At 44.1% G+C, this 24,761-nt stretch overlaps 1 protein-coding gene across 1 annotated transcript; it reads left to right on the top strand.

The window, feature by feature from the left end:
* Nucleotides 1–1,091: 1,091 nt before the first annotated feature.
* On the top strand, nucleotides 1,092–24,352 carry itchb (itchy E3 ubiquitin protein ligase b). Its single transcript, XM_068732521.1, has 24 exons — nucleotides 1,092–1,214; nucleotides 6,109–6,200; nucleotides 6,545–6,686; nucleotides 8,505–8,629; nucleotides 9,707–9,841; nucleotides 10,070–10,115; nucleotides 10,225–10,397; nucleotides 10,526–10,841; nucleotides 12,497–12,592; nucleotides 13,719–13,893; nucleotides 14,360–14,429; nucleotides 15,173–15,257; nucleotides 15,405–15,533; nucleotides 16,618–16,690; nucleotides 18,335–18,406; nucleotides 18,641–18,729; nucleotides 18,932–19,091; nucleotides 19,335–19,468; nucleotides 20,211–20,351; nucleotides 20,534–20,654; nucleotides 20,824–20,928; nucleotides 21,358–21,454; nucleotides 21,747–21,819; nucleotides 21,926–24,352. The coding sequence occupies exons 2-24, from the start codon at nucleotides 6,131–6,133 to the stop codon at nucleotides 22,023–22,025; spliced, it is 2,727 nt and encodes a 908-aa protein (XP_068588622.1). The 5' UTR covers nucleotides 1,092–1,214; nucleotides 6,109–6,130; the 3' UTR covers nucleotides 22,026–24,352.
* The last annotated feature ends 409 nt before the right edge of the window (nucleotides 24,353–24,761 follow it).

Raw genomic sequence — 24,761 nt, 5'->3', positions numbered from 1 at the left:
TCAGTTGTAATGTAATGTCATATTTTTGTCGGTTATGAAACACAAAATATATATAATAATTAGATAATTTAGCAAGCTGTTTCAAGCAAGCAATTTCGTCCTGTGGTTATGTATAAATAATGACTGTTGGTAGTCATGTGTCTAATGTGATGTTGACGTCTTTGTTTTGACTTCTGTAATGAGCTTACCCACCGTGATGGACCGAAACCTAACGCCACCGAACGCGCTCGTGTGGTCATTAATAAAAACGACTGATTGAATGAAGCTGCCAATGTCCCGATTGAAGATAAACTAATGATGGAATTATTGTCTGCAGCAGCAGCAGCAGCAGCAGCAGCAGCCTATGGTCATTTTGCTGTGAAGTACAACAATGCCATCTACTGTTTGTAGTCGGTGGCAGTTGGACCACAGTGTCTAACAATACAATGAATAGCAAATTCTAAAAACAGGAGAGAATACCAGGAATGTATCATGTCAATCACATTAGCCAGTGTTATAGCACGTTTAATACAGAATCATAGAGTATAGGTATATCTTAGTTCACGCTGCCTTTACGTGTAAGTATAGCAGTTACTTTTTTTTCCCATTTTAAGTCAGCAATGATTGTAAAGATAATGGACTGAGCGAGCGCATATGAAGTTAGTTTGGTGAGGTTGCATTAAGTTCATTTTTCTAGTGAAGAATTATAGGTCAGGTTATCCTAAAAAAAATTGTTTCGCGCTGTAAATCTTTCAACAGGATGCAATGGAAAGATCAGCAATATTTGTTTCCCCAGATACTACAAATGATATGTTCACTGATAAAGCAAACATTTATTTGGGGTTTAGTCCGATTTAGACGCTAATTCTTTATTGTATTTCGTTCACTTGAAGACCACAACGAAATGTGCGTCCATGGCAATTGAAAAAAATACCTCGGACCTAAAATCATTCAGATTTTCAGAATACTTCAACAGGGACCCCGAATGCATCATCGTGTTTACCGAGCGTCCATTGGCCCATCCTGTCCCAACTCCGGTCCAATCACAGCGCACAGGGGGTAGCAGCGTGCGCCCCACCTTGTTTCGATCACGTGACGTGAGTTTACGAAGATGGTGGAAGTTTATTCTTCCTTGAAGTGAAGCGCCGACTGAAACCTAAACATACCGCAGACCGAGGGCTCGGAGTTCACTGCGGCGTTTCCCGTTTGGTTTAACAACCTTCTCTCGGATTCGGGTGAGTGATTACCAGAAGACTACGTCTCTCACCGGTGCTATTTGGGTTGTTTTTCCATAGCCGTGAGACTTTGGGATTTCCAGCCAGCCATGATGATGACACGAGCTAGTAGGCTAGCAGTTAGCCGGGCTGTGATGGCAGCAGACTGTCACAACTGGTGACCAGCTGACATTCAACATGTACTCGGCAGCTCCCGTGACCACACAGCCGCCGTACACAAACACACTGTTCAGCGTCAGTGCAGTGAGCTAACCTGGACACACTGTTCCTCTCTGGACGGCTAACTGAGTTAGCGTTAGCTCGGTATCCGTTCCGAATTGGATTATATTAACGTTATGTAATGTGAACTAACATTCGTTAGTCTAGCGTACCGAAAAGGAACTTTAGAGGGTTAACGTTCATGATTACAAATAGGCAATTGCTGACAATGACCAGTAAACACGCTGGCTACTCGTTGAGTCTGCATTAAACGTATTGGAGTTGTTTCTCGCTGAGCTACGTGTTCTAATGCGGAGAGAAGAGCACGCCTAACTCCATTAAATACCCGGTAGTTTGCTGGTGTCGCGCGCGCTACGGTGACATTGACGCTACATTCTGTCAAAGCACACAAAACAAGTCTTGGGAAGTAAATACAGCAGCCGTCACTCAATATAGTCCATTCTATGCAAACGGCTGCGAAGCAACAACAGAAACTACATACAAGTGATGGAACTCATTCTCGCGCGAGCCGAGGGATCCAGCTGTCAGAAATATGTTGCTGATACAGCACAATGGCTGAATTTACAGCGAAAAGGAAAGAAGTTGAAGAGACAAAGATGTTATTGTCGGTATTAGGCGTTAACTTGGCGTGGGTCGTTGTGTTTGTGTTTGTTTGTGTCTGGTGCTGTTAACCCGCACTATCACATGTTTAGTCATCCAGTGGCTGAATAGGTGGCTGCTGGTTGACCCTTGCTATTGGAAATGTTTTTACTATGAATAATCCTTGACAACATATCCCAACATCTCGTGACCTGCTTCTTTTTCTTCTTCTTTTTTCCATCCAAGACCTAATTTGTGATCATTAGATGACATAAAATGCCTGTTGTCATGGTGTACTTTAGGTCAATCCATGAATTTCCTTATTTGAAAACGTGTTATTGCACTCGTGTATGGACGGGGAATATTATCACACGGGGCTCTTAACTGCTGTTTCCTTGAAGCATCATAATACAAGAGCCTGTTTGTCCCTTGTGATAAAGTCGGTCATCAGGAAGGTTTGTTTGGGGAGGGGGGGGGGGGGGTATGCGCCATTGTTCAGGTGATGTTGTTCAAAGTGTGCAGTTCAAGTGTAAAACATCCTCTTGGAGACGACACTCGGAGCTCCTCGGACAAGGAAATGGTGTCATTTGAGCTCAACTTCAATGTCAAATCACCACAGAATCCCTGGACACAGTCTACTGGCCTGTGGATGACGTTATTTAGCTGGTTAAAAAAAAAAAATCCAAGTCAAGGCAGGCCACTGTCGAGCTTAATATTCAGCGAATACCCTTGTCTTCAAAACGCAGTCGGCCGGCTCGCGAGGCTGCAAAGTCAGCAGTTGCAATGAATTATTGACGGAGCCTAAAGCAGTAGCCAGAGTGAAAGTTTACCCAGGAGCTCCTCACTTTCTTCTGCTCTGCCATGTGCACACTGGAGTGAGGAACATGCATCATTCAGTGACGCGCTGACCAGGTCCTAGGAAAGATCACGGGACCTGACTCCTGTTGAGGCTCAAGACTTTTTTCTCTCCAGCTACTAGTTTAAAAGAATGTTCCTAAAATGTTGATAGCATGCAGGACAGCATGAAGGTGTAATCCTTGTGCATTCTGGCATTTACAGTTGTATATTTTTTTTTTTGTTTGCAATGTATTTTGGCTCTCAGGTACAGAGCAGGAGCAAAGACACAGGCTGTATTTTGGAGTCTCTCTGAAGTGTGAAATGCAGTGCTGGCTGGTTTATACAGGAAGTAGTTCACAGTGTGCAGGCCTGACCTTTGTCACCTTTTATTGCCTTCTGTAATGATGCAACGTCTTATGTGTTTCACATGAAAGGAAACTGTTAACAGGCTTGTTTCACTTCATGCGAGTTGATCTATATTTTCAGTGCATAGCCAGTCTGTTCTTCTTATCTTGGTATACTGAATGCAAATGTCAACAGTTGATGTAAATACCGTTTTAGTGTTGAGGATAGATTCCAGGAAGACGTTTTTATAATAGTAGCCTCTCCATCTATTAAGTGTGATGCTCCAGATGAGAGCGTTATAACATTACATTCATTTGGCGGACACTTTTGTGAAACAAGTGCACATGTTGGACATGCACATGAGGTCGTTTAGATGCAACAAGGAGAGTTTTCGGGTTGAAACCTGCTGGCCGGCCCTTCTGTGTGGATATTGGTCTAAAACGTGCAATCAATCCTCTATAGAAGTGTTCAAATTAAGCTTTGAATGTCTGTCGTCACAGTCATCACCCTAAAAAAAAAAAGCTATGTTTAAAAAAAATTGTGGTATGTAATTCATGGAGAGACAGCGAGTGCGACTACTGACAGTGGCAAGTGTGTGGCTAGTCTATGGCGAGCGTCAGTCAGGTGTCAGGACTGTGGCATGTCAGTGACTAGTCAGTGAGTGGCTAGTCAGTGAGTGGCTAATCATTGGCAAGCGTCAGTCAGGTGTCACAACAGCGGCAAGCGAGCGGCACTCGTTCGACACCCGTCAAGAAGCTGCTGAGCTGAGCGGGCGGAGCCACATTTCCTGAGAACACCCATTGTTGTTAAGATAGGATTTTCTGCACACACAAAAATGACTTTGATTAAACCATATTACCAACTGTATTGCATCAAACAAGCCACAGATGAATCAAAAAGTTGATTCTTGCTGTGTACATGGATACATGAATATTAAATCACATGTAGTCAACTACTCCTGTGACTAGTGGTGGTGCTCCTGTGACTAGTGGTGGTGCTCTTGTGACTAGTGGTGGCACTCCTGTGACTAGTGGTGGTACTCCTGTGACTAGTGGTGGCACTCCTGTGACTAGTGGTGGCACTCCTGTGACTAGTGGTGGTACTCCTGTGACTAGTGGTGGCACTCCTGTGACTAGTGGTGGCGCTCCTGTCACTAGTGGTGGTGCTCCTGTGACTAGTGGTGGTGCTCCTGTGACTAGTGGTGGTGCTCCTGTGACTAGTGGTGGTGCTCTTGTGACTAGTGGTGGCACTCCTGTGACTAGTGGTGGTACTCCTGTGACTAGTGGTGGCACTCCTGTGACTAGTGGTGGCACTCCTGTGACTAGTGGTGGTACTCCTGTGACTAGTGGTGGCACTCCTGTGACTAGTGGTGGCGCTCCTGTCACTAGTGGTGGTGCTCCTGTGACTAGTGGTGGTGCTCCTGTGACTAGTGGTGGTACTCCTGTGACTAGTGGTGGCGCCCCTGTGACTAGTGGTGGTGCTCCTGTGACTAGTGGTGGCGCTCCTGTGACTAGTGGTGGCGCTCCTGTGACTAGTGGTGGTACTCCTGTGACTAGTGGTGGTGCTCTTGTGACTAGTGGTGGCGCTCCTGTGACTAGTGGTGGCGCTCCTGTGACTAGTGGTGGTGCTCCTGTGACTAGTGGTGGTGCTCCTGTGACTAGTGGTGGTACTCCTGTGACTAGTGGTGGCGCTCCTGTGACTAGTGGTGGTACTCTTGTGACTAGTGGTGGCACTCCTGTGACTAGTGGTGGCGCTCCTGTGACTAGTGGTGGTGCTCTTGTGACTAGTGGTGGTGCTCTTGTGACTAGTGGTGGCACTCCTGTGACTAGTGGTGGCGCTCCTGTGACTAGTGGTGGTGCTCCTGTGACTAGTGGTGGTACTCTTGTGACTAGTGGTGGCACTCCTGTGACTAGTGGTGGCGCTCTTGTGACTAGTGGTGGTACTCTTGTGACTAGTGGTGGTACTCTTGTGACTAGTGGTGGTACTCCTGTGACTAGTGGTGGTACTCTTGTGACTAGTGGTGGTGCTCCTGTGACTAGTGGTGGCGCTCCTGTGACTAGTGGTGGCGCTCCTACTGACATCTACATATAAGCAGAGCAAGAGTATATTTTTTGGATTGGACTTTTTATGGGTTTTAATTTCAAAACGTTTTTATATACTTTTAAATGATAATAAAACGGATGATTTATTTTCATTATTTTAGCTGATTGTTGTAAATTACTATGAAAGTAATAATTTGGAAAGAGTGTATTATGTTCCCTTTTGTTTCAAAACCAACAAAATCATACTTAAATAAAATGAATTGTGCCACAAGGAGGATCTCGGCCTTGCTGAATTCATGGTGCTGTTAGATTGCTGCTAGACCGCCCTGTTAATACAGGATTCTTTCTCCCTTAGTATGTGAAGGAGAACAAACTGTTTTGACTGCAGTGAAAATGTGGTTTTTGAAAGGCTAAACATTAAAAACAATATGGATTGAAGCTGAATATTTTGTTAGATCCCCAAAAAAAATTGGAAATGATGACGTCCAACTTTGTTTTACAACGCTCTGGAATCATCGGAAGAGTTTGGATCACACAAGTCAGAATAAATCCTACGCAGCTACCACTGAGACTCTACAAATAGTATCATACTAATAATATAGTGTCACCTGATCTTTCTCTGCAACTGTGCAGCAACATCGCGTTAAGACAGAATGAATAGACATGGGGGGGAAAAAAAACAGCATTCAAATGTTAATTTAGAATTCAAAATGTCAACGTTATGAAGGAAGCTTCTCAATATTCGGTGTAGCCCTTTCAGTTCTTGTCTTTCATGTTGCTGGTTATCTAAACGACCTCGTCTGTATGCTGCAAATCTGCAGCCGTGTGAGGTGATTAGTCGCCACCCTAACGACGCGCTGTCTGCCCTGCAGGCCTTCACCCCAGCCCTATGTCATGGCAAGTGGAGTCACCAAGACGGGCACTTCCAACGGTTACCCTATGAAGGCACAGCTACAAATCATCGGTAAGTCTCCAAAAAAAGAACAGAGCTTCCTCCGTTTCTCAATTTCTATTGTACTAATTTCAGTGTCCTGCTATTGTGTGCTGGTTCACTTTCATCTGTCAGGGCTTACTGGGACTGAATAGGACGTAGCCATTGTTAGTGTTATGTAGTAACGCCTGTGCTTTTTCTACTGTAACAAGTCAAAATGTCTGCCGCTACTGTAAGAACTTTAAACGGACTTCGTCGCAGTCACGTTCCCCTTTTTCTGTGTGCTGTTGCCGAGTTATTGTTTTCCATTTCCTCTTTCTTTGTGCGCCAACATGACTCGACTGTCCGCTGGCACCTTTTCCCTCTCCCTCTTCCAGTGCTATCGGCAAAGCTCAAAGAGAACAGGAAGAACTGGTTCGGTCCCAGTCCTTACGTGGAGGTGACGGTCGACGGCCAGTCCAAGAAAACGGAGAAGTGCAACAACACCCACAGCCCCAAATGGAAGCAGCCGCTCACTGTGTGAGTCAAACTCTCGCCGGGCCCCGTTTGACGCGATCGCCTTTATGATAATCACAATTTTTAGTATTCTGTCGCAACTCATCGAAAGAGGCTTTACTCCAGTCAGACCCGTGTCAAATAGTGTCAAATAGTGTTAAAGATGCAAACGTTGTGCTGTCTGCATGCTGGGATATGCCACACAGGACACACCGAGGGAATTCTAATGTTTGATTGGTCACAGGAAACATCCTGGAGGCAATTTAGTCAGCTTTGATAGACATCTTACCCTAATTATAATTCACCCTGGTGTGTTTAATGTCACCAGGCTGGTATTCCAGGCAGCTCAAAACAACCCTAACTGTTATAAACGAAAGCTTCATTTCTTTTGTTTAAGTCCTGATATTGCACTTTTTGAATGACAACATTTCTACTATTGACAAGAAGTATTGAAGTTTTTTTTTTTTAAGGATTTGTAGTGCTGTTATAACTTCAACCTGCTCACCAGGAATGCTGTCGCGCTTCACATTTCCTTGGAAGCTCGTAAAGGAAACCTAGACAGGCAAACGGCGCTTGGCGATGGCCGTCTGTGCAGCTGGGTGAGGCTCAGCTCAAACGTACCAACGCGTCCATTGGCGGTGCTGGTGTATTATCGGCTCGTTGAGTTAAACCATTAGTGAAACCGGTGTTTTTATTTGGGTGGTTTTCTTTGAGGAAGAAGCATTATCGTGGAAAAAAAGAAATACTGCTGACTGTAGTATTTGCCGTAGCGAATCATCATTCAGATCAGAAAACTGTCTGGACTTTGAGGAGGTTCTCCAAACCATACAAAAAAAAAAAGATTATTCTTGCATAAGATTGCTGGTGTAACATATGATCCTGATCTAGAGGCTTTTGCCTGCAGCACTTCTGTTTTTCGAATGAGTCACCGGGACTTTTTCCTCTCTAGTGTTACTCTGCGAGTTCAGGATAATAGTGCGTGTGTGTGCAGTTTTTAAGATATATAAAGATATGCTATCTCCTGTCTCACTTACTATGAATATGTCACACAGTGGTGAGGGAGCGTGTCCACAGTCCTGGTTCTAAACCTATACTGTACATTTAGCACACCTTGTGACTCCCTGCAGTCCAGCATATTCTCTCTCTCTCACACACACACACACACACACACACACACACACACACACACACACACACACACACACACACACACACACACACGCGCGTCCTCTTCCTTTTAGCTTGTCAAGGATCTTGTGCTGAGTAACCTTCTTAATATAGAGTTCTACAGTTTCTCTTGCACCCACACACAGGGGGGGAGGGGGGGGGGGGTCTAGTTATTACATAACAAGTGTTTACTATGGGATGTAATCGGACCTGTGCCCGCAGGTGTTTATTTATTTTTTCCCCCTGCGGTTGCTAGCTGAACAACTGTCATAGTGATGGTCATGGACACTGGTTGTCCCTGAATAGCCTCTGAACGTCATTGTCTGTGGGTTGCTTTCACATCCAGATAAAGACTTTAGCCGCTCTCACAGCCACAGTTGGCTGATGGATGGTCAACACAGTGGTGCGTCGCCTGCCGAAAAGGACTAATGCGTCTGAGAAACCTGCTGAAGTTAACTTTGAATCGCCGCTTAGTTTCACAATATAACTTAAAGGAAATGCCCGTAAAAATTGGACGCACACGTCGGGTGGTCGGAGCCGTGACTCGGATTCTGCCGCCGTTCCCGTTTTGAAACATCGATGAAAACGGTCGGCGAAGTTGAGGACCTTCTGAAATCGGATCCTTCCGTGGACGTCCGTCATCCGAAAGTATCAATGCTTCCTTTGTTTCAACAGGATTGTGACTCCGTTCAGCAAGCTGGTGTTTCGCGTGTGGAGCCACCAGACCCTGAAGTCCGACGTGTTGCTGGGCATGGCCACGCTGGACGTCAGTGACACGCTCAAGTCCAACGACATGAAAAGTGGGTGTATGACGCACACACACACACACACACACACACACACACACACACACACACACACACACACACGAGTTGTTACTTCAACTATTCTTTTAAGAGTCTGCGTCATCTGTACACAAGCATTGTTTTAGAAATACATTTTCAACCAAATTTGCTGACTTTTTCTAAATCCTCCTGGATGAGCGTGGCCCAGTTTCAACTATCGGTGTGTGCAGCTGTTTACACCAACCAAACCTGTACCGGCTCTTCCCTACTTAAGCTGAGATCAATGGCACAGGACACAAGCTAGACTACAAGCAGCCTCTGTTTGAGCTCAGGGGGAGGGACATTGTGAAGATGACACCATCAAACAGAAACGGTAGCTCAGTGTTCAAACGGCTGTTTGAAATGCTGTTTCCAGAAATGTCAAATACATCACTTTGTGCACACCAGAGGTTTTGGAGGAGACCTATCTGTGTCTTTTGTGGTAAGCCTTGATGACAAAGAAGAAGAAACTATAAAGTTTTACCGTAATGGAAAGGCTTGACGCTATTTAGGCCTCTTTTAAAGATACAGAAAGTATTTCAACGCATTTAACACATGTGGTATCTGACTTTTTCACAGCTTTGGTTTTGTTTCTCATAAAGAATCTATTCCTGGTCATCTTATATGCATGGAGGCCGTCCAGCAGCGCTAATGATGGAGAACTCTAGATACAAATCCCATGCCAAACAGCTGATTGGTGTTCCATGACAGAGCAGGAAAATACACACCGATCACCACATCTGTAATTAAACATCACTTGTAGATGTGAACACGAGCAAGAACAACGTTCAGCCTGAACAGGACCAGCAGATCTAACGGTGTAAAAGACTACTGGTATTATTACTAAAAATATACGATACATTTTTTTTCTGCGATCCCCAAGTTGCCAGGACATGACGTTTATAGGCAGCTGATCGTTTGAAGTTAACAAGTTTTAGTTTTTTAAACTGCCGGTTTGACTTTGACGAAGTTCGGAGAGAGAATCCAACTCTGCAGCGATCGAGCGATACGTTTTCAGTTGACCCGTCTCCTGTTGTCGTCGTCTCAATGCAGTCTCTGAGGTGGTGCAGAGCTTGCAGCTGTGTGCAGACCGAGACCAGTCGGATGTGGTGGGAGACCTGTCCGTCTGCCTGGACGGCATGACCGTCGACTCGGAGGCGTTCGCCGCGGCCGAGTCCGACCATCACAGTGAGTCACGGGAGAGTTTACATCAAAAGCCTGTTTAAGCCTGTTTTTTTTTTAAGGTTTATTTGTCATTTTAAGTGTTATTTCACTGTGCTTGTTGAGCTAAAAAAAAATGCGAACTCAACAGATTTATGAATGTTTTTGTCGGTTCAGTGTTTTACTTTGTCTGTTTTTTGTTATGTGTGAACAGCTGCTTTCTGCTTCATTTATGTCCTGTGTTTTTCGCTTCAGGTACATCAAATGGGAATTCGCAACCCAACGGGGATCATGCCGTAAGGTACAGCAGCCGTTTCCATCTTCAGTCGAGTTTCACTCGTGTCACATTTCTGGTTTCTGCTTTATTTATCTCCGTCAAACCTTCTTCTTCTTCTTCTTCTTCTTCACAGGGGGAGTCGAGACAGCTCCCCAGCGGTGGACGGCGTAGAGCACAGGTCTTCTCCCAGTGGCCGGAGGTCTGCGAGCAACTCGGGGTCTCCCTCGGTGTCATCGAAGCCCCTCCGACCACCCAGGCCCTCCAGACCTCCACCTCCAACCCCACGCAGACCCACCTCTTCGCCAGGTCAGCCATTTACTGGAGGAGGGTCAAAAAGGAGAAAAATGTGTCTTTCATTACATCTACCGGTGTTTCTGCTCCCCTAGTCTAAGGATCTTGAGGTTTAACTCTGTGACGTCTGATTCGTCCCTCAGCGCCTTCCAGCAACGGCTCTGCACCAGCTGACGGCAGCGACGGCCAGTCGGGTTCTGACACGCCGGTGCGAACCCCGGCCTCGGGACCCTCGACAGCCCCAGAATCGAGTCCGTTGGCGGGCTCCGACAGGAACGCCGCGTCAGCCTCCAGCTCTGGAGCCACGGCAACCAGACAGCCGACCAGCAGCGTCCCCCCTGCTGTCCCCTGTGCTGTCACCCCTGCTGCCCCCCCTGCTGCCCCCCCTGCTGCCCCCCCTGCTGTCACCGCTGTCACTCCAAGGGTCCCCGCCGCCAACGCCGGGCCGTTGCCCCCCGGGTAAGCAATCTTTCCAGAAGAACTGTGGGAGGTTGTTTTATTAAAGAATAATCAGAACGATATTTATTTAATTTTTTGACCCAACCGTCAAGTTTAAGTTGTCATAAATATGAGAGTTAGCAGTATTATCTGATCTCCTAAAGTCATGCTAAGCGGTAGTAGTGTTATAGTGCCCAATCCAAACAACTGATTATGTGTTTTGCTGCGTTGTGTAATGAATTGAGACAAAGATGGGAGAGCAAGTTACAGAAACAGGAAAAAATCAATTAAGCACTCAGCCGAGGATTAGTGTGTTGCAAAGAAAGTGGGTCATCCTTGAGCCAAAAGTCGTGTCTCAAACTCTGGGATAACATTTACTTCACCCCAACAATGATGCAGCAACGCGGCAAAGTTAAATCCTGAGGCACTGTTTGGATAAATAGACGTGTGGGCACATTAAAGGTGGGGTAGACGGTATGTTTTTAGCATCATAGGGCAAAAATTCCTTAATATCCCTTTTGTAAGATCAAGCGAGAGAAATCTAGACTTCTGCACCTCCTCTTGGCTCAGTTTTCAGCCTTTAGAAAATCTAGCCCATGACGAGAGATTTTGTCCAATCACAACCCCAATAAAGGAAGACCGACTTAACAAAAAAGAGAGTCTGACAGTATCGACAAAGTGTCTCAGAGAGGAGAGAACATGTTGCTAATGGTTGAGCTTTCTTCTCACAGCTGCGGCTGGTGTGTGGCTACAGCAGCTAGTATCATTTTCTCTCTATCTCTGCAGTTTAGCCAATTTTCTCTCCATCTCTGAAACTGAAATTTGAAAAGAGAACATTCTCAAAGAAAAAATATAATATATATAATATAACGGCATCAGAATCACAATAGAAATGATGTTTGAAGTGACTGGCTCTTGTACAGGTTACTGTGCCCTTGCTCATCTGGTGGGAGGGGCTTAAGACAGAGAGAAGAGAGGCAGGATTTTCAAATTTTTTTTTTTTTTGCCTTTTCCAGAAAACTGCCTACCCTTGGGTACCCACTTGAATTAAAATATGCTGATAGGTTATCATACAATTTTTTCCCAAAAACAAACGGCGTCCCTCTGCTTTAAGAACACGAGGATGTGTGAATCTTCCCCGACAGGCAGGTTGTTGCACAGCCAGCAGTCAGACAATCATCGCACCAATCAGCACTCAGACGGTTCCCACAAATGACGTGACGATTGTGGGAATACTGGTTGGTTTGGTTTTAGATATGACATCAAACCTTCCCTGAAATCCATAAGGAGAGTTCTAAAACAGAAAAACAACACACCATGTATGGGAGCAAGCGCAAGAGACAAGCATATCATTATTAATAAGAAAGAGTGACATGTGAAAACCACACAGGTGTGTCTGATCATTATGTGGTTGTGACTAACTCACACGGCCATCGCTGCTTTCATTTTGTCTCCCTTTTTGTTTCCATTCAGACTGTAATTCCTTGAATACCCTAGTTGAGCCGTTTCACTGTCGTCATTGTGACGGCATCGTGACCTCCGCCGGCTATTTGTCCGCCTCTGTCGTCGGGTGACTCATGTTGTGAAAGCTGTTATGAATCCATATGTCACCTAAATGGCTGGGGCCGTGCACCGTTACCCAATGTCCTCTCTTTTATTGCCTTTGTTTCACCTAGATGGGAGCAGAGGGTGGACCACAACGGCAGGCTGTATTTTGTCGATCACGTGGAAAAGAGAACGTCGTGGGAGCGCCCTGAACCGCTGCCCCCTGGGTAAAAAAAAGAAAAAGAAAAAAAAAGTCCTTCCCTTTTGATCTGTCTTTTCTTAAACACAGATGGTTCTTTCGTTTTTGAAGTTTATTGGATTCTATTTATAGAATAGAATCTACTTTGTAGGTCAAATGAGAGGTTCTCTCCATCTTAAAATAGAGGGTTACTGGATACCGGCTATGTTATTTACATGCACTGTTAATTACAGTAGCTGCTGTCCACTGTCCCTGTGTTCCACCAACTTGGACATTTTCTACACAATTCATCTAAACGAGCAGTTTTGTTAGCCAAACCTCGTCATCATCCGAACTGATGATGATGATGATGATGATGATGATGATGATGGATACATGCTACAGTTGGTTGCAGCAGTACGCCAACAAATGTAGCGATGCGCCTGTGAAAGCCAGGGAAGCAGAGCGCTAGTTAACGAACGTGAGCTGTTGTTCCACATCGCACACTTTTATTCTTTTAGTCCACACTGCAGCCGCCCTCACAAAGAACGCGCTGTTGCATTCAGCATTTAATTGCCACATACCACTTCATAACATTGGCACTTTGAACTTTGACCCTCTTGCTCGCGTACCCGCTCCGCAGAGGATTGTGGGTCGGAGTAGCCAGAGAAAGCATGTCGGCATGTATAAAAATGCAAAATGCGAGCGGATGCAGTCGGGCATCCTGGTATTTTTGGCATACCAATGTATTGGGACGTACTAAATATTTTTCTGGCATACTAAATAGTCTGGTCCAATGTGTATCTAACTGTGCTTTCCAACACCCAAACTACCATAAATATACTCGGACGTTGTATTACATAGAATTATTACATAGCTTTCCATATCACATTTTGCAGTCTGCTTCTCTGACTAGTCTGACCCACAATCCTTTGAGCAGCAGATATGTGAGTAAGAGAGTCGACGTTTAACGTGCCACGTTATGAAGAAGGACTATCTCCTCATTGAATGCAACAGTACGTCCTATGTAAGGGCAGCTGCTGTAGGTGCTAAAACGTAAAAAAGAAAAAGTATGCGATTTTTTTTTTTTTTGTCAAGGATACCCACAATGCATTTGGTCGTACTCACTCTTAACTTCCCTCCCTCTGTCATCCCTTCATTTCATTTGTCCGTAGCTGGGAGCGCCGCGTCGACCAGATGGGGCGGGTCTACTTTGTCGATCACATGACGCGAACCACCACGTGGCAGCGCCCCACAATGGAGACGGTGCGTAACTACGAGCAGTGGCAGCACCAGCGCAGCCAGCTACAGGGAGCCATGCAGCAGTTCAACCAGAGGTTCATATTCGGGGTGAGGCTTCCTCTTCGTCGTGCGATACTGTGTGGCGGAAATGGCGGCTATCGCTGCAAACCAGCCCTCTGGTTTCTCCTGTGATGAAACGGCAATGCGTCATCTGCATGAGTTCGTGGGGTTACGTGTTTGAAACTGTTGCTGAGAATAAGTTTTGCAAGTTAGAAAGCTTTGCGTAATGCCGATGTTTCAAGACATGTACTGGTTTCAATGCACACTGAAAGCCAGTTTCTGTTCACAAAGTTAGAATTGAGTTAAAGTATTGACCTTGTCTGCAGCAACATGTGTGTATTTGTGACGTTATGGTTGATGTCAAACTAGAAACTGGCTACAAGATGTCACTTGGTTGGAGCTGATAACCAAAGTTACTCCATTCTTTTGTTTGTGCATCGAATCACACAACACTGTAGTTGTCCGTTGATTGCTTTCTGATCCATACAAATTATTCTGGTTCTTTGCTGTGTAGCTACAAGACCCGGTGTCAGCCGCTCAGAATAAGGAGTTTGATCCTCTCGGGCCTCTGCCACACGGATGGGGTAAGATCTGTTTTTTCGGCTTTCCCAGGCTTCGGAGACCTCATTTAACCTGCGACGGTGAACATTAACCGTTCATCTAGCAGTGTAGACTTTAACTGGGTTTATTTGAAAGTACTAATGTGTGTGTCAAAGCACTCCCCATTACTTTTGATTAACTTAATCAATAACTTATTAACTTATAAGATAAGTAGTTTTCAACTGTGAGCTCCGATAGCAACACGGTTGTAGCGGACTTCCTTTAAGACAAGTTGGCCCGCTTCACACGTAAACCAGAGTGTGATGTCATCTACAAGATGGCTAAACATAACGCTTTCAATACTGTACTTTTAATGTGAATTTGCATGGCTTTGTGCTCAAGCTACAAATGAACGAGCACAAAAAGACGCTCCGCTGTTTGTCGCTTTTCTTTCGACCAACAAGTCTGCAGATCTGCTGACTAATCTGTCTGTTACACAATTTCATTCTCCTCTGCTGGGACCTTTCGACTGAAAGTGGACCTTGAGCTACTTCTGGGTTTGCTTGCCAGCTTGATTTTGTATAGAGGCTAGAGCACATTGATCAAGGCTACTACAGTTGACCTGGAGGAAATCCTAATGTCCATCCAAACCCCCAATGTCTTCAAGTGAATAAGTTAAAGAACTTTGAAAGGAAGTTTAAGGTTTTTGTGTGCACCCAAAATGGTCTTTTTTTTTTTTTCCAGTGCATATAAGTAAAATAATCAATATGTCACCGTGTCTTTTCAGAGAAGAGAACGGACTCCAATGGCAGAGTTTATTTTGTACATCACCCTACGCGAGCAACACAGTGGGAGGACCCACGAACACAGGGGTCAGTTTACGTGTTCCACCGTTGTCCTTTCTGATACTTTCATATGACGTTGCTTTTGTTTGCTGTATCATTTTAGCTTCTCCTGAAACAAGTTGTCACTAAACTTGACGACTTAAATGTCTTATCTACATTTTTTTTTTTTTTCAGTTTGATGAATGACAAGCCTCTCCCAGAGGGCTGGGAGATGAGGTTCACCGTAGACGGTATTCCCTACTTTGTAGACCACAACAGGAGAACGACCACCTACATCGACCCTCGCACTGGAAAATCCTCACTGTACGTCCTCCACCGATTGGTTTTCTACTTCCTCAAAAAGCTTGAGAGTCACATAACGGTATTACTTTGTCGCTTCGAGAGGCATCAAGTAACCTTGATGACCAAAAGGCCTCTCAACCCAATTAGATAGAGCTACAACCAATAGAAGTGCAGCAAGAGGTTGAAACGAAGAACGAAAGTTCAGAGGTGTCACTAGATAACTGGGATGGATTATGGGTGGAATCTTCACTTTTGGGTGATTTTAAAAAAAACACAGTGTAACATACTAGTAGCTCCTTTTAACTATTCTGTGTCTTGGATACATTTTGCAAGAGGTGACCGTCAAAACCACTCCGCCTGTCGTCTTTCCAGCACTTCTGCATGCCAGAAATAACTGACTGATGTGTGTTTCAGTCAGAGCAAACCAACGCGTCGGAGCCTAATATGAAGCTTTGTGTTAAGACGAAAATATTGACTTGATGCTAATTGGGATGGTCATTTCTTTTCCAACTGTCCATCAAGCTAAAGTATATCCCTTGTGTTTGACACATTCGTGAACAAACAGCAACAGGTAGCTCTGTTCTACGAGGTAGTTCTGTTTACTCAGTGAGTCACTGTCGCTGAACTCTCGCTATTTTTAGAACTTGTGACGGGTTATCCTGACGTGACTGATGGGTCACCTAGTCACCTCGTCATTCTGTCTGTCATTCTCACGGATGTAACACCTCAGTTGAGTCATGGCAATTACTTGTGAGCATAACATAACTTGAGAGTTGTTTCTTGGCTTTGGTTCCGGCGGTGGAAAAACCAGTTTGGTGAATGGGAATACGAATGTGACGATATGAAATGACAGGAACTTAAAGGAGACTTGTTATGCTCTTCTATCATGGTTTTCTACTGGAACATGTTTACATGCTTTAATGTTCAAAAATCACTTTTATTTTTCTCATACTGCGTGCCTGAATATATTTGTTTTCACACTCCGTTTAAGCACCTGGGATCAAAAATCACAGATTGAGCGTTAAACAAGTTAAGATCACAATTTATCATGCGTTAATGTATTAAAACACATTAAGAGTCTGCCTGTGCTTCTTTACCTTCACAGTGAAAACGGACCTCAGATCACCTACGTCCGAGACTTCAAAGCCAAAGTACAGTACTTCAGATTCTGGTGCCAGGTGAGAGTTGGAGCAGTACACAGTTTGACCGGATTACTGCTCGATTCAGTAAAGATCTGCTTGAGTGAATGTTTCTCTTCTAGCTCCGTCCATCGGGAAAAGTACCATGAGCGTCAGTAGCTTATTTAAGTTTAGTTCATTCTCGCCGTAGTGAAGCCGGTGCGATCACGTGACGGTTCACCCTGTTTACATGTCGGGATTATACGGTGAAGGCCAATCCGTCTTTCTAACGCTGTAGAAACGAGAGGTCTTAAAAAATCTACATTTCAGTAAATATTTTGCAGCCAAATCAAATAGTTTGCAGGATATTCAACCTAGGTTTCTTTCTAATGCTTTTAATACTTTACTTTATTGCCTTTGTACAAGCCCCGTAATGAAAAAAGTCGTCTCATCTCATGAATATGAGTTTTCAGATAATTACAGTCTCTCCTCAGCCTTGTATTCATTCTCTGTGCAAAGAAGGTTCAATCATCACAGCAGAATGTGTTCAGTCTCAGTGAGGAAGAACCAAGAACAAAGTGAACAAGCTTTCTTTATACAGGATGAGCAAAGGTGGGGGCCGGTGGCCAATGATACAGACATGTTGGTCTCAGACTTTTGGTCTCAGTCTTTTGGTCTCAGACTTTTGGTCTCAGTCTTTTGGTCTCAGACTTTTGGTCTCAGTCTTTTGGTCTCAGACTTTTGGTCTCAGTCTTTTGGTCTCAGACTTTTGGTCTCAGTCTTTTGGTCTCAGACTTTTGGTCTCAGTCTTTTGGTCTCAGACTTTTGGTCTCAGACTTTTGGTCTCAGTCTTTTGGTCTCAGACTTTTGGTCTCAGTCTTTTGGTCTCAGACTTTTGGTCTCAGTCTTTTGGTCTCAGACTTTTGGTCTCAGACTTTTGGTCTCAGTCTTTTGGTCTCAGTCTTTTGGTCTCAGTCTTTTGGTCTCAGACTTTTGGTCTCAGTCTTTTGGTCTCAGACTTTTGGTCTCAGACTTTTGGTCTCAGACTTTTGGTCTCAGACTTTTGGTCTCAGTCTTTTGGTCTCAGTCTTTTGGTCTCAGACTGATGGGAACAACAATGAAAAACAAACGGCCAGCAGCCAAAACAAGCGGCCCGACGGCCTTGACGCTGGAACATTCTCATACAACACAGTTAGTTATCTTTGTGAACAGGCAAGGGAGAATTCTTCTCCTGCACAACAGAGACACGGTGAAGTTAAACAAAGTTCAGAGCAAAATTACTCATGCATGAATACAATATACTGAGTAGAAATATATACTAAGTAAAGAAATACCGTAACACCTACAGTCTATGGGCTTATCTCTGGGTTACACTCGTTGTCTCTTTGATTCTTCACAGTTCGTTTTTGTTTTAACGCCCTCTGGTGTTTGGGAGAATAATGCAGCGCTTAGAGTATAAAGGTATCCGGTCATGCTCGCAGTATAAACAAAGCTTTCCTGCGTTATTTAGAAGGAGCTATTTTGAGCTGTTGGATGTTACATTGAAGGACACTTTGAGTCTTGACATTGTTGCGCCTAATTGCCCGATCCAGTCCCAGTATGGTGCCTGTACACTGTGCAGTAACAGTAGGTCACATGTCATGTCACAGCTGAAAGCGCACACGATGACTGAATGCCCGGTGATGCTTTCCCCTTTTCCTCCAGCAACTGGCGATGCCTCAACACATCAAGATCACCGTAACCAGGAAAACCTTGTTTGAGGACTCCTTCACACAGGTACAGCGCCCCAGCACCGCAGTCACACAGAGCACTGATGTTTAGAAGACGCGCCTCACCTGCTCTACCTCTAGCTAAAGTGATGTTGCCTTGTTCGTTACACTTTTATAGTGGAAATGATAAATCTGTGTAATAGAAGCGCAGCGGAGTGTGCTTCTATTACACAGATGATTACTTCGGCGATGAAGCCAAACTCTTATCCGGCCAATGATCGATACGTTGTCTGTATTTTAGATCATGAGCTTCAACGCTCAAGATCTGCGAAGGAGGCTATGGATCATCTTCCCAGGAGAAGAAGGCCTCGACTACGGAGGCGTTGCCAGGCAAGTTTTAAAAAAAACAAACAAATCCTCTACAGCAAAAGTCTCCTTACTTCTCTGAGAGGGTTATTTCTGAAATGTTGTAACACGCTTTCTCTGAATTGTGTTCCTACTGTTTCTGTAAGTCTGCACTGAAGGGAACTCTCCCTATCAGCTGTTAGCTATGTGGTACTTTTCCTCACCTCTGTGCTGTCCTCTCTTTCAGGGAGTGGTTCTTCCTGTTGTCCCATGAAGTTTTGAACCCCATGTACTGCCTGTTTGAATACGCCGGGAAAGATAACTACTGTCTCCAGATCAACCCCGCCTCCTACATCAACCCTGACCACCTCAAGTATTTCAAGTTCATAGGACGCTTCATCGCCATGGTTTGTCTTCTTTTTTTTTTTTTTTAAATGTGTTTATTTATGTCACATGGTATGGCAAGAAAGATCATCTTAAGAGTAGGTATGGGCTATACAGAGTACAACAAGTAAGCGGTGTGTGTGTGTGTGTGTGTGTGTGTGTGTGTGTGTGTGTGTGTGTGTGTGTGTGTGTGTGTGTGTGTGTGTGTGTGTGTGTGTGTGTGTGTGTGTGTGTGTGTGTGTGTGTGTGTGTTTCCGTCCCCTCAGGCTCTTTTCCACGGCAAGTTCATCGACACTGGTTTCTCACTGCCATTTTACAAGCGCATGCTGAACAAGCCGCTGGCCCTCAAAGACCTGGAGTCAATAGACCCGGAGTTCTACAACTCCCTCATGTGGATCAAGTGAGTACAGAGAGCCACGTGGACAGCAGTGTTTTTGCGGCAAGTTCAACCAGATAGACCTTATTCTGCGGTTAATCGTGAAATAACTGCCGGTATTAGATAGTACGTGTGTTCACGTTGTTGCGTATCTCAGGTTCCAAAATGGTTTTGTGTTTCATGCTTGACTTAAAAGTTAACTTAGGTATCTGACATATAGTTTTTAATCTTCCCTAAATGTATGTATGTGTTGTGTTTGTGGATGCTCTCATTTCTTGATGTCTCACCGTGGTTTATCCAGGTCAAGTTTTGAGCCTTTTGAGTGTGTTTGAGTCAAGTCTACCATGTGATTCAGACTCTACAACCAAGTCTATTTGTAGAAAAGTCACTGCTGATGAATTTCAGATGAAGAGGATGGAAACACGCCTGAAATAAAGCCCATAGTTCAATGAAAAACAGTATGTTTAGTAGCTGCAGTGCCCCCCCCCCATGAGATAATCCCTTATTAGTCCCACGGTGAGGAAATTTAAAACTACTTATATATCTTTTTTTTTAAACAGAGACTCAACTTCACAGCATACTTTTCAAACAGAAAACGAGCAATAGCAAGACTGGCATAGTAAATACAGATAGTTTCAGTGAGGGCTTCAACTTCAACACAAAAATGAAGTTATCGCTGTCAAACACCCAGTTTGTAGTGTGGGACGTTGTACGAAGCGATGACGTGCGTTACAGTGCTGCTGTAATTGTCGGTGCTGCTCTTCAGGGACAACGACATCGAGGAGTGTGGTCTGGAGATGTTCTTCTCCGTTGACAAAGAAATCCTGGGAGAAATCTCCACCCATGAGCTGAAAACGGGAGGAGGAGACCTCCTGGTCACCGAGGAGAACAAGGAGGAGTACATCAGGTGCATTGTTGATATGATTCTGTCATTTTGATTGGTCCACACAATAACTCACGCAGTAGATTACATGTCGGGTTGGTTTCACTCTGTGAATCCTCAGGCTATAATGCAGCACGTAGTGCTTCTGTATCGTTTGACGAGGTGGAGTGTAACGTGTGACTGTTTGCCTCTGTCGCCCCCTGCAGGCTGGTAGCAGAGTGGAGGATGTCCAGAGGAGTGGAGGAGCAGACGCAGGCTTTCTTTGAAGGCTTCAACGAGGTCCTCCCTCAGCAGTACCTGCAGTACTTTGATGCTAAAGAGCTCGAGGTATGGATGGTCATTTATGGGACACATGATGTGTTATGGGAAAGAGAGCTCTGCACATACGGTGCTGTAAATTGAATTTGCGTTGTAGAAAGATCTGATTGAGAGCTGATTAAAATGTATAAAAAATTAACTTAATCTTTTGATGTTAATAACTTGTGTCCCGTTGCAGGTGATGCTGTGTGGTATGCAGGAGATCGACCTTGCAGACTGGCAAAGAAACACCATCTACAGACACTACGCTCGAAGCAGCAAACAGATCTTGTGGTTCTGGCAGGTCGGTGTGCATCTGAAGCCGTCGCCTTTTAAACCTTTTACTTTAACGTCCAGAGACATAAAGGAAATGAGAAATATACGTTTAATGACCTGATAGGTCTGTGTTGTTAGCCTTATTATTTTATGATAATGACTCATTATTATCAGCTTATGTAATTGCACATTGACGGTTTAATTTTTTGGGTGGTAGGATGTTTTCAAATCATTGCAATTAAAAGTCAATCAGTCGTTTGTGGGGATACTTGTTTGTGAATCTGTACCCAACAAGTCCAAGAAGAAACCCAACTAAGATTTAAATGTGTGAACTGTGTTTTGCAGCACAAATAAAAGTCACCTTTTTGTTGTTTTTTGCAAAAAACAAAAACAAAGAAAAATATTTCATAGTCCTTTTATTGATGACCCTGTTGAATGACGCCACTTTGTTCTGCAGTTCATAAAGGAGATGGACAATGAGAAGAGGATGAGGCTGCTGCAGTTTGTCACCGGTACCTGTCGCCTGCCTGTAGGAGGCTTCGCCGACCTTATGGGTAATAATTACATCAATTTATACCCATGAAATATGCATCGAGACCAGAGTGCGGATGGTTATGTCTTTTTCTGAACCTATTCTTCATTTGTGTCTTTTGTTGCTGTCTTCTGTTTATTCAGTACTTCTAGTGTTTCTACCTTGTTCTATTAGTTTCTCACTGAGATTGTAAAGCTATGCATCCGTGTGAACAGATTGGTTTTTGTCCCAGTTCCTTGTCACTGTCTCGCGACGGTAGCGTTGAGTTGTCCGCGATTACTCTCGCTCCGACTGACCTGCGCTCCACTTTACAGGAAGCAACGGTCCCCAGAAGTTCTGTATCGAGAAGGTGGGGAAAGAAAACTGGCTCCCCAGAAGTCACACGTGGTGAGTTCACGCAAACTATACCAGAACATACACCAATATACACAAACACCGCCAGAGGAGAATGAGTCCAATACCAGGCTGAACCAATGCGTTTCAACCCTCCTAGCTTCAACAGACTGGACTTGCCCCCCTACAAGAGCTACGAGCAAATGAAGGAGAAGCTGATGTTTGCCATCGAGGAGACGGAAGGCTTCGGACAGGAGTGAGGGGAAACCAGGAGAGGTTCCAATAGCGGGTGAAGGAGTGCGAAGGAATAAAGACCACCAGTGTTCAACTGGAAGGGTCACGGGTTCTAACAGGAGTGTCTCGTCAAAGTGTCTTTGACGACCTGATTTCTTCTTTTTAAGTTTCTCTGCATTAAAGCAACTGGTAAATGTAAGGCATGATTGAGAGGGTGCGCTTTTTCCAAAAAACGGGGTTGATTTTTTTTTTTACTAAAAAAAGCAAATTTTGTTGCTCTAAGATTTTTTTTTTTTTTTTTCATCCACTTGTTTTTAAGCATCATCATTGTCATTCTCCATCCTATCCTCAAGCTTCTCTACTCATGGCTAAAGTGGATCTTTAGTGGACGGTATGTGAGAATAGTAAACGACAGCTACGCCGTAATGATATTTACAGCGTGCTCCCCAAATTAATGCTTAAATAACAGACAATCTTGGTTCTGCAAAGAGATTTGGGTCGAAATGCCTGATATATACGTAACGAGAGAAGCCCCTTTTCTGTTCCTGGTTCTGTTGTATTTGATGTGTGAATCACTCAATAATTTTCAAAGTATTGTAGCCTCCATTCATTCTAGTGGTGGGAAATGTGGAGGACTTCAACAGAACTTAAACTGACCCTAGTTTTATAGGGACAGAGTTTGTAAACTGTGATGGGGAATGGGAGAATAAAGTTATTCCTCTTTGTATAAGCTTCAAACACACTTTCATGGGGGGGGGGGGGGTCTTGTGAAAAACAGGATCCTGAGGAAATCCAATGGGGTTGAAGTACGTATTTTAAGAGGACTTCAGTGTATTGAGTACTTGACTTAAAAAAGAAACCTTCAAAAAAAACAAGTGAAAAACACCAAAATGCAAGTCAAACCAAAAGCAATAGTTGTGTTTGGGTAATATCTTTAATGACATTTTGAATGCATACTTTTCAGAAGATATAGTGCAAGTAGCTCCTCATACACATGTAGCATTTGAAGGAAGGTGTTAGTGATAACCTCATTGTAACTCTTGTTGCCCCTGTCAACAACAAAATACATTAAGAGAAATAAATAACATTTTTAGAAATTACTGGGGGAAAAAAAAGATGCAGGTGTTAAACTCCCCCCATTTTTTATTGTGTACACTTAAAGGAGCAGTGTTTAGGATTTAGCAGCATCTAGTGGTGAGGTAGCAGATTACAACCAACTGTGAATACCCCTCCCTTATCAAGCGTGTCGGAAAACTACGGTGGCCTTCAGGTACCGTTAAAAAAAAAACACGTAAGGCCCTCTCTAGAGCCAGCGGTTTATGATGTCTGAAACACGGTGACATTATACACATGGCTATGCTTTTAATTTCGAAGATGTGTTCAAGATATGAATAATTTGAATATGAGTCATCCTTGTAAAAATAAAACACCAGGTGGATGGTTGCTCATTTTGAAGTATCCTTTTAAATTGCATAATTACACACACTGAAAAGACAGGTGTGGTTACTGAGGAACATGCAGGAGTTGTTGACCTGACAAAGCACAGCACTTTAAAAAAAAAGATATCCCTCCACTCTCTCTTCTTCGGCTTGTGGGGTGTCCAGTCCTGGTTGTTCCTAACTCTAGGCTCTTTGTTTTCCACACGTGTGGTGAGATGTTTGTCATTAGCCCTCAGGTTGCCTTATTTCCTCCTTCAGGCATCGGGTATCCTTTTTACCAACTTGATGCTCACAAGAGATTATTGACCATGTGGGCTTTATGGTCACATTGATACTCTGGACTCTGGTCCTGGTCGGTCCTTATTGGCCCTGCTGTGGAGAAGTAAGACCACGAGGAGTTTGATAAGTTCTATTGAAGAAACTGCACCGGCGTGGAAAAGCTAAAAGACTTGAGCTGATGACACGCGGCCTTTTTTTTCGATGGCTAGTTGTGACTTCAGCTGGGATAACAACTACTGAGACAAAATCAGTGTAATATGACGAATGTATCGTGATTAAAAGATGATAGGTGAAGTTGCCTATTTACATTTTTGCAGAGTATTGTTTTAATCTTGTTCTGGGTCGATCACAAATTAAAATCCCAGGGATATAGAAGTTAAGCAAACGTGTGAATATCATATTTCACCGCTTTTATGTTGTTTCCCCAGAATCCTCCATGTGCAACTAAACCACTGTCACTCTCCTGTATATGAAAACAACTTGTAAATGGTGTCAATAACAAATTTTTCTTTTGTAAAAGAAAGGTTTAAGAGGTTTATGGTAACAATATATTTTCTTTTTCCTGTTTAATTGCTGATGTACATGAAAGATGTGTAATATAGAAATTGTCACCTTAATAAATTAAATCAAAAATGTGTTTGTGCCTTGAATGAATACAAGGATCTGTCAGTGTGTGTAGTTAAAAACTAAATTGTATGGTTTTGATAAGCTGCGAGTGGTAAGAGTAAATATTACGATCAGTGGTGGAATGTAACTAAGTATATTTGTTTAAGTACTGTACGGCTGAACTGCCGAACTTGCTCCGGACACAGGTGCTCAGGCGGACCGGACTCGGAGTCGGGCCTCCGGGGAACAGGATGCTAGCCCGGCGGCGGGAACTCGAGGTCGCTGCGACTCGGAGGCGGCTGGAACTGGAGGTTCCGTCTTGAATCCCGAACCAGCTTTAACCCGAGTACCGTCTTCTGCTTCTGGCTCTCGATCCACGGGACATCACACCGTCGAGCTGCCTGTCCTCCGGTGTCGAGCTGCCGCTTCCGAGCCACA

The sequence above is a fragment of the Cebidichthys violaceus genome, unplaced genomic scaffold (genome assembly GCF_023349555.1).
Source record: "Cebidichthys violaceus isolate CVI_PGR_0920_01 unplaced genomic scaffold, fCebVio1.0.p SCAF_6, whole genome shotgun sequence".
NCBI classification, from domain to species: Eukaryota; Metazoa; Chordata; class Actinopteri; order Perciformes; family Stichaeidae; genus Cebidichthys; species Cebidichthys violaceus.
This window is presented reverse-complemented; position numbering and strand designations above follow the sequence as displayed.

Bases quoted from the DNA above. Each gene is read 5' to 3' on its own strand.
- itchb (XM_068732521.1), top strand. From the start codon at position 6,131: ATGGCAAGTGGAGTCACCAAGACGGGCACTTCCAACGGTTACCCTATG. The intron at 14,430-15,172 runs GTAAGATCTGTT...GTGTCTTTTCAG, and splicing joins GCCTCTGCCACACGGATGGG to AGAAGAGAACGGACTCCAAT. The intron at 15,534-16,617 runs GTACGTCCTCCA...TTACCTTCACAG, and splicing joins CGCACTGGAAAATCCTCACT to TGAAAACGGACCTCAGATCA.